The sequence below is a fragment of the Vicia villosa genome, linkage group LG1 (genome assembly GCF_029867415.1).
Source record: "Vicia villosa cultivar HV-30 ecotype Madison, WI linkage group LG1, Vvil1.0, whole genome shotgun sequence".
Classification (NCBI taxonomy): Eukaryota; Viridiplantae; Streptophyta; class Magnoliopsida; order Fabales; family Fabaceae; genus Vicia; species Vicia villosa.
Window position 1 is genome coordinate 211,566,047 of NC_081180.1, and position 17,208 is coordinate 211,583,254.

The 17,208-nt window shown below is 38.7% G+C and overlaps 1 protein-coding gene across 1 annotated transcript; it reads left to right on the plus strand.

Moving 5' to 3' along the window:
• Positions 1 to 1,024: 1,024 nt before the first annotated feature.
• On the plus strand, positions 1,025 to 2,566 carry LOC131594434 (uncharacterized). Its single transcript, XM_058866567.1, has 2 exons — positions 1,025 to 1,603; positions 1,760 to 2,566. The coding sequence occupies exons 1-2, from the start codon at positions 1,025 to 1,027 to the stop codon at positions 2,564 to 2,566; spliced, it is 1,386 nt and encodes a 461-aa protein (XP_058722550.1).
• Positions 2,567 to 17,208: the final 14,642 nt, after the last annotated feature.

The window sequence follows — 17,208 nt, forward strand, 5'->3', positions numbered from 1 at the left end:
ACCTTCCCTTGACCTGATTATAATAACTTATCCAGATCTCTAACTTCGTAGGGTTTCCTATTCGCCCTGGCAGAATAGGTGGCGACTCTAAAATCTAAATTTTTAGGGCAGGTTGCTACAGCTGGCGACTCTGCTGGGGACAAAAAGGTGAATTATTATGCTCCTAGGTTTGGTTTAAGGTTTAAGTATATGGTTAATTATTAGGGTTTGGCTAATTTTTAGGGTTAGGATTTTAGGGTTAAGGTTTAGGTTTTTTATATTAAATATTTAATTTTCCTTTTATTTATTTACAGTTTTCTTTATTTACAGTAATTTAAATGAATATCTGTTTAATTGTATATTTGTTTTTATTGCATTTTTGGGATATATAAATTGCTGTTAAAACATAAGTGTGGGAATTATCTTTAAGACCATAAGAGACTTGCATCGCCTATGAGTCTTAATGATAATTCCACTCAGAGTGGGTTGAATATTCAGAAATGTCCAAAACGAGGCTTGACTTTGTTGAGGGCAGGACTGGGTATTTAGCTGATCTCTCTGGGAACCTACCCCTAAAACTCGAACCTCATGGGCAAATGAGTTGTTCTAAAATCCAAAGAGACAAAAAGTCTCGGAGGCTACGAACGGCCCCATGAGACCTTTTAGAACATACCAATGGGAAAGGTAGACTCCCTAAGCCGTTGCGTCGAACATATGAAATTAGGCTTATGTGCTTATGTGTTTAATTATATGTTTTTATTATTTTTATATCATATAATTGGTTGCATTCATCATTCATCATGTGAATTTCTTCATCATGTCTTATCCACAGGAATTAAAAAAAGGTTTTAAAAAAAATAAAATAAAATAAATGTGGATAAGACATGAACATAAACATAGCATTCATGACATGCATATTATTTCAAATTATTTTTTAAAAAAACATTAAAAGGAGGAAATTGTCTTTATCTCCAGTCACGTCATTGGAGAAGATAACCGAGCAACCATACCACCGTACCAAACTAGGTCTCAACGAAAGAGAGCAATGGAACAACTAGAGCAGAATCAAGCCGTCCGTGGTGAAGAAGTGACCCAAAGAAAGGGTACTGTGGAGGAAATTAAGCGAGGAATGACCCAAATGCTGATTTTCATGGAGGATTTCATGGATAAAGAAGAAAAGGGTAAGGAAACTCAGGATCAGTCCGAGGATATACCAGATGATGGCAACCCGCTGTTAGGATACATTCCAAGCATCGATCCTCACAGAATGAATGCCCGCTCTTCCAAGAGAGTCATCCGATCCCACGAAGAAGGAGAGACTTCTCAGGAAGGATTCATCCCTACGGCACAGAAGGAAGGGGTATCCCGCACAGTCCGCATTCCTGCCAACAATCCTCCTAAGGAGGATGATTACTTGGATCTGCAGTATGGTGATGTGGATAATACAAACCAGGCACCTCCACACATGCAAACCTCCCCTAACTCTGGAGAAGATTCCAAGGATAGCGGACAAATTAAGGAACTGGAGGAAAGACTAAAGGCGGTAGAAGGGTACAATGTCTTTGATGTGGATACCTTCGAAATGAGCTTGGTCCCGGACTTGACTATCCCCCACAAGTTTAAGGTTCCTAACTTTGAGAAATACAAAGGACTCACATGCCCAAGAAATCACTTGCGCATGTATGTACCAAAAATGGCTGCCTACGCCCACGACCAGAAGCTGATGATACACTTTTTCCAAGATAGCTTAAGTGGAGCTTCTGTTGATTGGTACTTGCAGTTGGAAAAGTCCTATATCCGAAGCTGGAATGACCTTGCTAATACATTCAAAAACAAATATAAGTACAACTTGGATATGGCGCCCAACCGGCTGCAACTACAAAATCTATCACAGAAGAAGGATGAAGCATTCAAGGAATATGCACAAAGATGGCGAGAGATGGCTTCTCGAGTCCAACCTCCCTTGCTGGAGAAAGAACTAGTAGACATGTTTATGGGCACCTTTCAAGGACCATACTACGATAAGATGGTCGGAAGCTTATCTTCAGGATTCTCGGATTTGGTGGTTATTGGTGAAAGGATTGAAAATTGGATTAAGAATGGAAATATACAAGGGGCATCGTCAGGTTCTTATCACTCAAAGAGGCCCACCCCAATCTTCGCAAAGAAGAAGGAAAGGGAGACCAATGCAGTAGTGCATCAAGAACCTAGACCTCCTATGTCATTTCCACAACAGCAGAACAGGTTTCAAGGCCCTCAAAGGAAATTTGATCCTTTGCCTACATCCAAGAGCAAAGTACTAAGATACTTGATAAGCGAGTCATTGGTAGAGATCAAACCATTGGCACCTCCTCCTCCAGGGAAGGTTCTACCCAGATACAATGCCAACGAAAGGTGGAAATACCATGCTAATTCCCCTGGACACTTATTGGAAAAATGTTTGCCCTTCAGGCCTAAAGTTCAGGATCTAATAGAGTCAGGGGCAATTGCCTTTGGTAAACCCAACGTGAAGATGAATCCTATGCCTCACCATGATGGGGCAGTCAATGCAATAGAGGTCTACCAAGTAAGAGCTGGTTCAACATAGAAGTACCCCCATAGATGCACTTAAGAGGTATCTACTTATAAAGGGGTTCATCTTAGAACATAACGAAGCTTTTGAAGACACTCTGCAAAGACTCGTGGATCAAGGGTTGATTCAACTAAAGGAACACTCCGAGGAGGAATATGTAGCTATGGTAGATAGAAACGAGCCATTGGTGATACCTAGCCAAGGGACAAGGAAGCCATTAATCATCCCATGTTCTAAACCACCATTGCGGATACCTGCACAAGAGCATACTAAGGTAATCCTGACCAACAAGAATAGAGCCCCATATCCTTTGGACAAAATGAAAACAGTACCCTGGGAATACAATTCCGGTGCTAATACTTCTGTGTCAAATATCTTGGGACCTGGAGGCATGACCCGTAGTGGTCGCATATTCAAAACTGTGCAGGCACAACCAAAGCCTAATAGAAACTTGACACAAACTAGTGATCAAGCTGCAATGGGACCAAGTGTTGAAACAACTCCCAAGGATAAAGAGGCCAATGATAAGGATGTTGAGGAATTTTTGGCTTTAATTAAGAAAAGTGATTATAGGGTGGTAGATCAATTACAGCAGACACCATCCAAAATATCACTCCTATCACTACTGGTAAACTCCGAGAAGCATCGAGACGCCTTGATGAAGATCTTGAACGCCACCCACGTAACTAAGGACATCACTGTGAACCAATTCGATGGGATAGTGGCTAATCTCACCGCTGGGACATGTCTAGGGTTTTGTGATCATGAGTTACCTCCGCAGGGAAAAGCACACAACAAATCCCTGCACATCTGTATACAATGCGGAAAAGCTCATCTATCCTGGTTCTAATTGATACGGGTTCATCACTAAATGTGATGCCAAAAGCAACCCTCGAAAAGATAGCCCTGGAAGATCTTGTTGTCAGACCAAGACGTCTAGTGGTCAAAGCCTTTGATGGGTCACAGAGTCCAGTATTTGGAAAAGTAGACTTACCGGTTGTAGTTGGTCCTCATACCCTCTGTATCAACTTCCAAGTAATGGAGATAGAGCCAGCTTACACATGCCTACTAGGGCGTCCTTGGATTCACGCAGCTGGGGCAGTCACATCTACTCTTCATCAGAAAATAAAATTTGTGGACGGAAACTCCATAGTAACTGTCAATGGAGAGGAATATATATTCGTCAGCAACTTGGATTCATACAGATACATCGAGGCTGTAGAAGGGGCATTAGAAACTGCGTTCCAGGCGCTAGAGAATGCAATTGCAATCACACTACCCGTGGAGAAAATACGAAGGGCGGTAACATCTTTGAGAGACCTACTAGACATGAATGTGGAAGGCTGGGGCAAAGTTCCGGAAATCCTGGAGAAGAAGGATCGTTTAGGATTAGGATATCAATCGTCGAAGATCACAAGCGCTGCGAAGGAGGTACAACGATTCCCCCCGATTATGCAGACTTTCGTGACAGGCAGATACGAACACGTAGCTATGATATCCAACATGGATTCTAAAGAAGGAACATCCAACTTCATCCGAAGGGTCAGATCAGGAGAGCAGCTCCAGAACTGGACGAGCCTGGAGATACTGGAGATAGTTTTCGTTTCGAAGTAATTTGCTTCTGTTTTATTTTTTCCAATAAAGACAATAACGCTCGTGCCTCTCCCGAAGCACAGAGCTGGTTCATAAGGGCCCCATTTATTTTTAAAATTTAAGGTTTATTAATAAAATTGTTTTTTCGTCTGGTATTGAAAAAAATCTTGTCTATTCTTGCATTTTTGTCTTTTTCAAAATGACAAATAAACTTTTTTACAAAAGCACATCAATATCTGCATACTAAAAACAAAACATAAAACATGTGCCGATCACATTCTAACACTACCGATAATAATACTGCTGAAACTCAATATAAACTCGAGGCTCTCGCTAATCAGTCCGAGGAAGGGGGTGAGGAAGACGATGAACTTCCGGAAGAATTAACAAGGTTAATAGACAGAGAATCCAAAAGCATGCTCCCTCATCAGGAGGCCATTAACATCATAAACTTGGATACAGACAAAGAACCCAGAGAAATCAAGATTGGGGCAACACTGAACGAGGACGTGAAAGCAACACTAATCAAGCTCCTCCACGAGTACGCAGAAATATTTGCTTGATCATACCGTGACATGCCAGGGTTGGATACGGATATTGTTATACATAGATTACCACTCAAAGAAGGATGTGCACCAGTCATACAAAAGCGTAGGAGAGTTCGTCCTGACATGGATAACAAAATCCGAGAAGAGGTACTCAAACAGTTCAACGCAGGGTTTCTTGCTGTGGTTGACTATCCACAATGGATTGCTAACATAGTGCCAATTCCTAAGAAAGACGGGAAAGTACTCATGTGTGTGGATTATAGAGATCTGAACAAAGCAAGTTCGAAAGACGACTTTTCACTACCGCACATAGATGTGTTGATGGACAATACAGCACAAGCTTCGGTTTTCTCCTTCATGGATGAGTTCTTTGGGTATAATCAAATTAAAATGGCTCCAGAAGACAAGGAGAAGACAACCTTTATGACATCTTGGGGAACCTTCTGCTACAAGGTAATGCCTTTTGGATTACGAAACGCAGGGGCAACATATCAACAAGCCATGGTCACACTGTTCCATGACATGATCCACAAGGAGGTCGAAGTATACGTGGATGATATGATTGCTAAGTTATGTACCGAGGAAGAGCATATTATGTTAGAACAAGAATTGTTGTGATCAATATTCTTATTTTTGATGATAACAATGTATATGAATTTTGTATAAGACAATGTGGTACTCTAATCCTATGCATGTTCCATTTCAGGAAATATATAAAGAGTATGCACAATTCAACGCAAGAAGCACTGACTCAGAAGGTTCAGTATGCAACATAAGAACATGCTCTCGCAAGACATCAGAAGATGGTCAAGCAGAATCAGAACATGGTCTATTGAAGCATCAGAAGAACTTGAGATCAGAAGCAGAAGCACTGAAGTTCTTATGGTATCATGCTAGAAGCACTTCAAAGTCAGAAGACAAGAAGATGCTCTGCACCAAGCTGTTTGACTATGATTAATTCAAACGTTGTATCTACAAAGATCAGATCAGAAACAAGTACAAGATGGCAGGCTACGCTGACTGACTAAAGGAACGTTAGAAGCTATTAAAGGCAAAGTTAGTTAAAGCAGGAAAAGCAAGGCTCGAGGTAGTTGACAAAAGAGTGAAACATTAAATGCAATGCTGTACGGATCACGTAACGCATTAAATGCTCCCAACGGTTATCTTCTCAAAACGCCTATAAATAGAAGTTCTGATGAGAAGCTGAACACAACACTCTTGCGAAAAAATACAGAAACACAGTCAAATTCAAAAGCTCTCAAACTTCATCTTCAACCTCACATTACTGTTGTAATATCTTAGTGAGATTTAAGCTTAGAACTTAAGAGAAATATCACAGTTGTGATTATAGCTTATTAAGAAGCATTGTAATACTCTTGTAAGAATTTGTTTACATTAATTTGTAAAAGGTTCCTAGAGTGATCAAGGTGTGATCAGAATACTCTAGAAGACTTAGAGGGTATCTAAGTGGAAAACCATTGTAATCAAGGTTGATTAGTGGATTAAATCCTCAGGTGAGGTAAATCACTCTAAGGGGGTGGACTGGAGTAGTTTCGTTAACAACGAACCAGGATAAAAATCATTGTGTAATTGTTTTTATCTTAAGAGTTTTTAAAGCCACACTTATTCAAACCCCCCCTTTCTAAGTGTTTTTCTATCCTTCAATTGGCATCAGAGCGCCGGTTCTAAGGTGCAAGCACTTAACCGTGTTAGAAAAGATTTAGGAAGAGAAAAAGACATAGTTTATATGGCTGGTGAGATTCCAACACCTACATCTACATCTGGCTCTGCTGAGCAACACAATGAAAATGATGACAATGGCTACACTAGACCACCAGTATTCGATGGTGAAAACTTTGAATATTGGAAAGATAAACTCGAAAGTTACTTTCTTGGATTAGATGGTGACTTATGGGATCTTCTGGTGGATGGTTACAAACATCCGGTGAAAGATAGAGGAGTAAAGCTAACAAGACAAGAAATGAGTGATGATCAAAAGAAAGAATTCAAAAATCATCACAAGTGTAGGACTGTTTTGCTGAATGTTATCTCTCACGCTGAATATGAGAAGATATCTAACAGGGAAACTGTCTATGACATATATGAATCATTGAAAATGACTCATGAAGGAAATGCCCAAGTCAAGGAGACCAAAGCTCTTGCTTTAATCCAGAAATATGAAGCCTTCAAGATGGAGGATGATGAAAACATTGAAAAAATGTTCTCAAGATTTCAAACTCTAACTGCTGGATTAAGAGTGCTTGAAAAGGGATACACAAAGGCTGATCATGTCAAGAAGATCATTAGAAGCTTGCCTAGAAGACGGGGCCCAATGGTAACTGCATTCAAGATAGCAAAGAATCTGAATGAAGTCTCTTTGGAAGAGCTGATCAGCGCCTTGAGGAGTCATGAAATAGAGCTGGATGCTAATGAACCTCAGAAGAAAGGTAAGTCTAGCATTAAAGTCTAATAATAAAAAATGCACTAATGCTTTTCAGGCTGAAGAAGAAGATTCTGAAGAATCAGAATCAGAAGAAGAAGATGAACTGTCCATGATCTCCAGAAGGGTAAACCAACTCTGGAAAAGCAAGCATAGGAAGTTCAAGAACTTCAAAAGTTCTAAGAAGCTTGAAAAAGGAGAATCTTCTGGAAGCAGAAGATATGACAAGAAGAAGGCGACGTGCTTTGAGTTCAATGAGCCAGGTCACTACAAGAGTGAGTGTCCAAAGCTTCAGAAGGAGAAGCCCAAGAAGAAGTTTCATAAGAAGAAAGGTCTTATGACAACTAGGGATGATTCAGATTCATCAGAATCAGAATCAGACTCTGAAGGCGAGCAGGCAAACATTGCGCTGATGGCCACAGTTGATGATGGATCAGAATCTGCATCAGAATCAGATTCTGAAGAGGTATTTTCTGAACTATCTAGAGAAGAGTTAGTTTCCAGTTTAACAGAACTTCTGAACTATCTAGAGAAAAGCTATTTGATTCTGAAACTAAGAAGCTGGAAGTAGAAAATTCTGAACTGAAGGAAAAAGTTTTAAAATTATCCAAAAATATTGGATCTCCTTATGACTCAGAAAAGTCCATTCCTAGTCTGAACCATATTCTGAAAGACTATGACTTGAGTTTTAGGAAGTTTTTATCTAAAGGTATTGGAAGAAGTCAACTTGCCTCTATGATATATGCTGTTAGTGGAAACAAGAGAGTTGGCATAGGATATGAGGGTGATACCCCATACAAACTTGAACCTGTAGATGATATGAAAATCACATACAAGCCCTTGTATGATCAGTTCAAGTATGGCCACTCCCATGATATTAGGCTCACATCACATGCTAAAAGCTTTCACATTACACACACTAAGAAGCATGTGACACAACCTAGGAAATATCATGTAACTTAGAATAAGAATTATCATGTTGTACCTCCTGTTAATTATAATGCTAAACCCAAGTTCAATCAGAACTTGAGGAGAACTAACAAGAAAGGACCCAAGAAAATGTGGGTACCTAAGGAAAAGATTATTCCCATTGCAGATATCCTTGGCTACAAAGAAGACAAAGGAAAGCATGTCATGGTACCTGGACTCTGGGTGCTCTCGACACATGACGGGAAGAAGGTCTCTGTTCCAAGACCTCGTGCTTAAATCTGCTGGAGAAGTTAAGTTTGGAGGAGATCAGAAGGGCAAGATCATTGGCTCAGGAACCATAAGTACTGGTAACTCTCCTTCTATAACTAATGTTCTTCTGGTAGATGGATTAGCTCATAACTTGTTGTCCATAAGTCAATTAAGTGACAATGGTTATGACATAATCTTTGATCAAAAGTCTTGTAAGGCTCTAAATCAGAAGGATGGCTCAATCCTATTTACAGGCAAGAGAAAGAACAACATTTACAAGATTGATCTTCAGGATCTTAAGAATCAGAAGGTAACTTGTCTTATGTCTGTTAGCGAAGAGCAATGGGTCTGGCACAGAAGATTAGGCCATGCTAGTTTGAGAAAGATCTCTCAGACTAACAAACTAAATCTGGTCAAAGGACTCCCTAATCTGAAATACAAATCAGATGCTCTTTGCGAAGCATGTCAGAAAGGAAAGTTCTCCAAACCTGCATTCAAGTCTAAGAATGTTGTTTCTTCCTCTAGGCCGCTAGAACTTCTACACATTGATCTGTTTGGCCCGGTCAAAACAGCATCTGTCAGAGGGAAGAAATATGGATTATTCATCGTAGATGATTATAGTCGCTGGACATGGGTAAAGTTCTTGACACACAAGGATGAGTCTCATTTAGTGTTCTTTGAATTCTGCACTCAGATTCAATCTGAGAAAGAGTGTAAAATCATAAAGGTCAGAAGTGATCATGGTGGCGAATTTGAGAACAGATTCTTTGAGGTTTACTTCAAAGAATATGGTATTGCCCATGATTTCTCTTACCCTAGAACTCCACAGCAAAATGGAGTTGTAGAGCGAAAGAATAAGACTATACAAGAAATGGCCAGAACCATGATCAATGAAACCAATATGGCTAAGCATTTCTGGGCAGAAGCAATAAACATTGCATGTTATATTCAGAATAGAATCTATATTAGACCTATTCTTAATAAGACTCCTTATGAATTGTGGAAGAACAGAAAGCCCAACATTTCATATTTTCATCCTTTTGGATGTGTTTGTTTTATTCTGAATACTAAAGATCATCTGAGTAAGTTTGATTCTAAGGCAGAGAAGTGTTTCCTTCTTGGATATTCTGAACGATCTAAAGGCTATAGAGTATATAATACTGAAACATTGATTGTTGAAGAGTCAATCAATATCAGATTTGATGATAAGCTTGGTCATGAAAAGCCAAAGCAGTTTGAGAATTTTGCATATATAGATATCTCAATTTCAGAAGCTGAAGAACCAAAAAGAAAAGTATCAGAAGCTGAAGAACCCAGAAGCAAAGTATCAGAAGATCAAGTTGCTGCTTCTTTAGAGAATCTCAGAATTTCTGAAGAGCCAACAGTCAGAAGATCTTCTAGACTCAACTCTGCTCACTCAGAAGATGTCATTCTTGGAAAGAAGAATGATCCTATCAGAACAAGATCTTTTCTTAAGAATATCAGTACGGATCTATGATCAGAATGAGAAGATGAGAAGTTCTAACTCTTTCAGAATCAAGGTTAAAGCAAAACAGCTGTCACCAACTTTTCCAGAAGATGAACACGTGTTCACTCTATTTGGACAAGCATGCGTGCAACTGATGAGACGCCACCCTAGGTAACTGTGCAAATCATTTCAAATTTCACGTTATCCCACCTAACGTCATTCATCATTAAATGCGTTTGATTTTCTTGATTCTGTAACTGTTCATTCTCATAATTTCATTGCATTCTTTTTCGAATTCGTTTCTATTTAAACTCCCCTCATCACATCTTTTTCTTCTTTATGCATTCATTTTCTCTCTCTCCTTGTATGCATTTCTGCAATCTGTTTGCCATTTTCTCTAACCCTAAACACAAGAAGAAACCTAGAAATCTCAGAAAGGTGCAAATGGCTGCTTCTTCATCCCATATTGCTGATTCTTTATCTCCTTCTCAACAACATCAACAAGAAAAAGAAGAATTGTTCTATCCACCACTCACTTGCACAATTCCTCTGGAAGATTTAGAGGTTATCTGTGAGTTGATAATTGATTTTGATAATCTGGAAGAACATCAGTTTTGTCTCAGAGATAATGTGGTCTTTCAACGATGGTCATCATTATTTCGTGAGTTCTATGGACCGGTCTATCCTGACTTGGTAAAATAATTCTGGGTAAATTCTTTCGTCATTCCTAAAGCAATAGTTTCCTTTGTTCATGGAAGATTCTTCTCAATCACTGAAGACACATTGCGTATGCTGTTTGATTTGAAAGAGCCTGTTGGTGATTTTGAACTCTCTCGAAGGGCAAACTGGAATCATGTTCTTGTTGAACTATACCCAGATGTGACAAAAACAAAATATGTCAGGGATCTGAAGGACGTCTACAAAGTCTGGACAAGATTCTTCTTGGTTGTTTCTATCACAGGAAAGCAACCCATTCTCCAAACTTTGTCAACAGAGATCAACAATACATTTTGTATTCCATTGGTACTCAGAAGAAGGTTGATGTTGTATACATCATTTTCAATCATATGTGAACTGCTGTAAGAGATACTTGAGATGAGAATAGAACCAAGAAAGGAAATATTATTCCTTTTGGAAGAATCATTACCAATCTTTTGGTTCAAACCAAGATGGTTGAAAGACTGGAAACTGCTGGAGTTGTCAAGGACCTTGTAACTGTCACTAGAAGCATCTTGAATGCCAATACCTTGAGAAAGATGAATCTTATTAAGGTTATTGGAAATGCTCCCCAACCTATTCCAGGCGTCAGAAACGGAAGAGGACATGTGCTAGCTGATTTTGAAACGTTCTTCTTAAATGAACAACCAGATATTAAAGTTCATTATCTGAACGTTGTCAAGAAAGGTGGTGCTATAGATGCTCCTGCTGGGATCAGTCGTCAGAAAGCCTCAACTTCCAAGCCTGTAGCTTCAGAAGATGTTTTAGAAGCTGCTCCAGAAGTTGTGGCCAACAAAGAAAGAAGGACAAAGCAAAAGTATGATCTTCCTTCTGTCAATGAGGAAAAGGACAATCAAGAAGAAGCTGCTGCAGAAGTTGATGAAAACGTTGTTGAAATTGAGAATATACAACAAGAAGATGCTGAGGAAAAAAAGAAAAAGAAGAAGTCAAAGAAAGAGAAGAAAGAAGATGTTGAGAATAATGCTGAGAAGGAAGTAGAGAAGAAGAAGAAGAAGAAGAAAGATAAGAAGAAGAAAAAGAAAACTGTTGAAGTTGAAAAGAGGTCAGAAGAAGAAGTGATTCAAGAAGAAGTGAATAAGGAAGAAGAAGAGAAGGAAGCTGCTAGAAAGAGAGAACTTGCTCTAGAAAAGATAAAGGCTATTTATGAGAAGAAGAAGAAGCAAAAAAGGACTTGAAGCTGATTCTGAAGGGTCTCAGAAGAAATCCAAAGGTATACATATTTCTGAACTTGACTCTGTTTCTGTTTTAAATTCGGAATCTGTACCAACAGAAGTTCCTCAATCTTCTCAACCAGAAAATCAACCACAAACAGCCCCTGTTGAACCACCTCAAATTACCAAAGTTCTCACCCCTCCTTCTTCACCCATAACCAATACTGCTTCTGACCATCCCAGTGATACACTCGTTCTAGATATTCAACCCCTTCAAAACCTCTTTCCACCTCACTCAAATGTCTCCATTTCTCAACCTCCACCTCATGCAAACTATTCCCCCATTGCTAACCCAGTTACCAACAATTCACCTGAATCAGAATCTAAAAGTACTGGTTCTTTGACTCAATTGTTTCGTGACTGCAATTTCACTCCTAAACCCCGTCCTAAACCTGAGCTTGTGGTGTTAGACGCTGAGTTAGAAGAAGTAGAATCTCATCTCTCTCTTGATAGAGAACCTCAACCCAACTTCTTTCTGAACCCAGATTCTGCTGTCACCAGACTCAAATCCCGCCGGGAATTTTCTGTTGGTGTACGTTTTGAATTATTAAAACTAAGAATGCAGACAGGTTTAGAGACATTGAAGGCAGCACATCATGCCCGGATGGATGATGTTGAATTGAGAAATCTCTGGAGGATTTTCAGAAGAAAGATGAACTCTGAGTTTCTGAAGCTTCAGAAGGCGTGTGAAGCAGAAGCTCCGGGTCATCTTGGATTTCTAAGATCCTATGAAGAATTCTGGGTCAGTCCTCTCAAGTGCAGATATTGTCTTGAAGAAAAAGATTTTCTTGATGAGCTTGCAGAAGATGTGTCTGACCAAGCGCCTTGTCTTGCCATGGTCGTGTGGAAGCCCCCATATTCTGTTCTGACTAGAGATTTTCAGTCATTGTTCAACTGGCTAAGGGAGAATCCCTCAAAGAAAGCACCAGATATGGTATATCCTGCTGTTGAATACCCATCAGAAGTTGCTGCTCCTACACCTCCAAGGAATCTGGCTGAGATTCTTCAGGCTCTTGAGAATGAAGATTCTGATCTTCCTGTTCCAGATTATGCTGAAGATGCTTCTATGTCAGAAGCTGATGCTGAGAAGCAAAGTGCTGAGAATCATCCTGCTGAGAAACTTCCGGTTGAGGAAAATCAAGATGATGTTCTCATGATAGATGCTGCTGTTGAGCATGCTACTCCTCTGAAGGTTAACTGTGAAGCTTCTTCTATTGAACCTTCTCTTCTGTTGAACACCATGAAGGCTCTTCAAAAGAATCAAGATGCTATAGCTTCTCGTTTGAATAAGCATGAAGATACTCACAATGAGTTTCGCTCATTCATGAAGACGCAGTCTGCAAGCACTTCTGAGATTCAAAACCTTCTGGCCAAGATAGTCTCTAGCCTAGGCTAGTCGTAGTCTTTTGGTCTTAGTTGTTTCTTATTTCTTGCATCTGTTTCTTGCATCTGCTTCTCTCCTTCTGTATCTTCTGATATTTTGTTGAATCAATGGAATATTATCTTCTCTCATATTGTTTGTTTTTCATCAAAATATTTTAAATGCTTTTTGATGTTATGACAAAAAGAGGGGGAAAACGTGATAATTGATTTGATTTATTATATCAGTTGCTGGGAGTAAGTCTCAACATTCCTAACAATATTTGCAAGTTCTATGTCTTTTGAGAATTTTTGCAGGATTGAAGATATTCTGAAAAATCTCAACATGAGAAGCAAAGACATGGGGAAAAGCAATTCTATAAAGAAACATGTTCTTGGAATTGAAGCAAGCTTAGTGCTGTGAAGCTTCAAGATTAGAAGCAAGAAGGAAGAATGTTCTGATATTCTCATGGCAGAATATGCTCTAACACATTCTTATCCCTTATATGTTCTGCTTGTTCTGAAACATTTCAGGATGTAAAGATGCTCTGATGATGCTCTGGTACATTCAAGAATGTTCTGATACAATCAAGCATGCAATGTTCTATGGAAGCAAGAAGCAGGAGCTCTGAACGTTCTGAAGTTCTAGGCAAATGTGAACGTCTCGACTGAAATGGAAAATACTCAGGGAAGTCTTTTATTTATAAATTCTTCCAGTATTTACTTCAGGGGGAGATTGTTAATCTCAGGGGGAGACATATTCACACACTATGTTTATATGCTTATGCTATAACTGTGTAGTTGTCTTTGGTCATCTGATTTTCTGATTGCAAATTCATATCAATTATATATGTTTTTGTCATCATCAAAAAGGGGGAGATTGTTAGAACAAGAATTGTTCTGATCAATATTCATAGTTTTGATGATAACAATGTATATGAATTTTGTATAAGACAATGTGGTACTCTAATCCTATGCATATTCCATTTCAAGAAATATATAAAGAGTATGCACAATTCAGCGCAAGAAGCACTGACTCAGAAGGTTCAGCATGCAACATCAGAACATGCTCTCGCAAGACATCAGAAGATGGTCAAGCAGAATCAGAACATGGTCTATTGAAGTATCAGAAGAACTTGAGATCAGAAGCAGAAGCACTGAAGTTCTTATGGTATCACGCTAGAAGCACTTCAAAGTCAGAAGAAAAGAAGATGCTCTGCACCAAGATGTTTGACTCTGATTAATTCAAATGTTGTATCTACAAAGATCAGATCAGAAGCAAGTACAAGATGGCAGGCTACGCTGACTGACAAAAGGAACGTTAGAAGCTATTAAAGGCAAAGTCAGTTAAAGCAGGAAAAGCAAGGCTCGAGGTAGTTGACAAAAGAGTGAAACATTAAATGCAATGCTGTACGGATCACACAACACATTATATGCTCCTGTCATACCCCAATTTTTGACCCTAAGATCACGCATCATTTGCATACCAATCATCAATCAAGAAGTTTTAACCTAGATCTCTACTTGCAATGCTGTGCTCAATTCATCTGCAAAGGAATCATCGAGCACCCATGTTTTAGTTTGTATATATTCCTTTACTAACCAAAATACCAAAAATATTGCCTTGTGCTCTTGTATGTTTGTGTTTTGTAGGTACCAAGTCAAAATACCCATCAAAGGAGCATTTTTCAACATTTTCACTGTGCAAATCGATTTGCATAAGGTGTAAATCGATTTACACAACTGTTTCTGCACCAGATTTGCTTCTGCCATCAGTGCAAATCGATTTGCATAAGACAGCAATCGATTTGCATAACTGTTTTTGCCCCAGATTTTGCCTTTTTCAGCCATGTAAATAGATTTGCATAATGTGGAAATCGATTGCACCAACACGAATTTGGAAAAATGAAGGCAAATTTCAGCTTTTTGAAGTGTTGACATCATTTGCAAGCATGGGAAGCATGACTTGGTTCTTACATTTGATTTCCTACATCATCTAATCATGTACCCTCATGTGATTGCATCAAGACCATTGGATTTCATTTTTGGCTCCAAATCACTTTTCCAAGCCTAATTCTATTTTCCAATCCTAACTCCAAGCCACAAAATTTCCCAAGCCTAAGTGCTATAAATTGAGGCACTCCCCTCTTCATTTTTCAAGCTTTGATAGCCAAGAAACTTATTGCAAATTCTCTCCTCACCTCTTCCAAACCCATCACTCAAAGCTCTTTCTCCTCCACACAAATTAGTGAGTCACATCTTGAACCTCACTAATTTAGAGCTAAACCTCAACATAAACACTACTTTTCTTCATCAATTGTGAGAAATCAAGGCTTGTGGTTGTGTGTTCTTGAAGAAGATTCAAAGTTTGTGAAAGATTTGGTAAAATTCTAGATCCAATCCATAATTCAAGATGTGATCCATTGTTGTTTATGCTTGATGCACCTTTGGTGCTATATTGATGAGATTTGCTTGCTTACTTGATACATTTTCGTGCACAAATTGATCCAAGATCACAAGGTGTTTGGTTTTATGTTTAAACAAGTTTTCTTCTCTTTATTTGCTGTTTTTCTGAAAACTGTGTTGTGCAAATCGATTTACATCTGGTGCAAATCGATTTACACAACTGAAAACTGCGCAGATTTTGAAAACAGAGTTATGCAAATCGATTTACACTCTGTGCAAATCGATTTACACTGGGCAGAATGCTGATTTTTGTGGTTTTTGACTTGTTTTTGGTTCTAACTCATCTTCTACTCCATTCTTTTGATATTTGCTTTGAATCACAAGTTAGAGGCCTAATTTCTCTCTAATTTCAATGGACTTAGGGCGTCGATAGGATGAGAATCCAAATCCGCAATATTAAGTGATTGAAATTATGGATGAAAGGAGCCTTTAATGTGGTTCCATCTTTTACTTCTTTTTTATTTTGGTCGATGAAAGTCTTAATGCCTTGAGAATTCTTATGGATTCTTGGTGAAGACTAGATCACTCACCATTTTTTCTTTTCGTGCGGTATTGCTTTCGGAAAACGATCTACATATCGTTCTTCTCGCATGCATTAGCACATAAAGTTTTGACCGGCCTCGTTGTAGGGTGATTTCTACATAAATCACTTGGCGATCTGCTTAACATAGCGCAATATTTCGTGTCCCGAATAAAAAAGATCAAATATGGAAGAGAATTGTATGCGGTTGATTTAAGACTTGTGGAGGTTTTTATCGTGTAGTCGCTATGATTTTATCAAGCTTCTGATAAACCCCATTGAATTTAAATCCGAGTACATCATTCACTCACCATCGATCTCCTACTAACTTTGATAACATACTTGACAAGTTTCAAGATGGTTATCTTTAACATTTAACAACTAACTTTAATTTCCGCACCTTTACTATACCGCTCTTTATATTTCTAACTTTATCGCTTTATTTTATCATTTCATCATATTTACTTTCCGCCGTTTTTTCTTTGTCCACTTGGACATATGTTTATGCTTCCGTTATTTTTCTTTTGTCCACTTGGACCATACTTTACTTTTATGCTAAAACACTAATAAGCAATAGAAAAATCTAAAAAATACATAAGGCTCTCTTTGGACTATCGGTTACTATCCCTAGCATTTTGGAGATTCGGACTTATGGACCTAGTACCTCTGGACTCATTCTATTACTACCCTGTGATGGTTCTGTCTGTCTGGCATTGTTTTGTTGTATGTTTATGTGTGCAGGTACTTCCTTGAAAGCCCTTGATGGTTAATTCCAAGGCATTGATATAAGGATTTTACCCGAAAACAGCCGTTACTCTGCCCGATTTTCATCAGAATCTTAATGTGCTTAATAAAAAGTGGTGCTAAGACAATAAGTTCATCTGGATCCCCAAGTGATAATGTTGGTTTAGTATTAATATTCCAAAGGATGGGAAATCTACCTTGACTCACAATGTCAAGTGTTGGCTTCTTACTTCGGTTAGACCGTTCTTTTCCTTAGCTTTTATTTTACGCAATAGGATAGCCTCTTCATCTCCTCCCATTCCTAAATTTTCAAAATCTTCTCCCTTTTTCCAAAATATTCTTATGTTTGCAATCTTTTCAAAACCTTTTCTTTTAAAATGTCTTTCGCCCT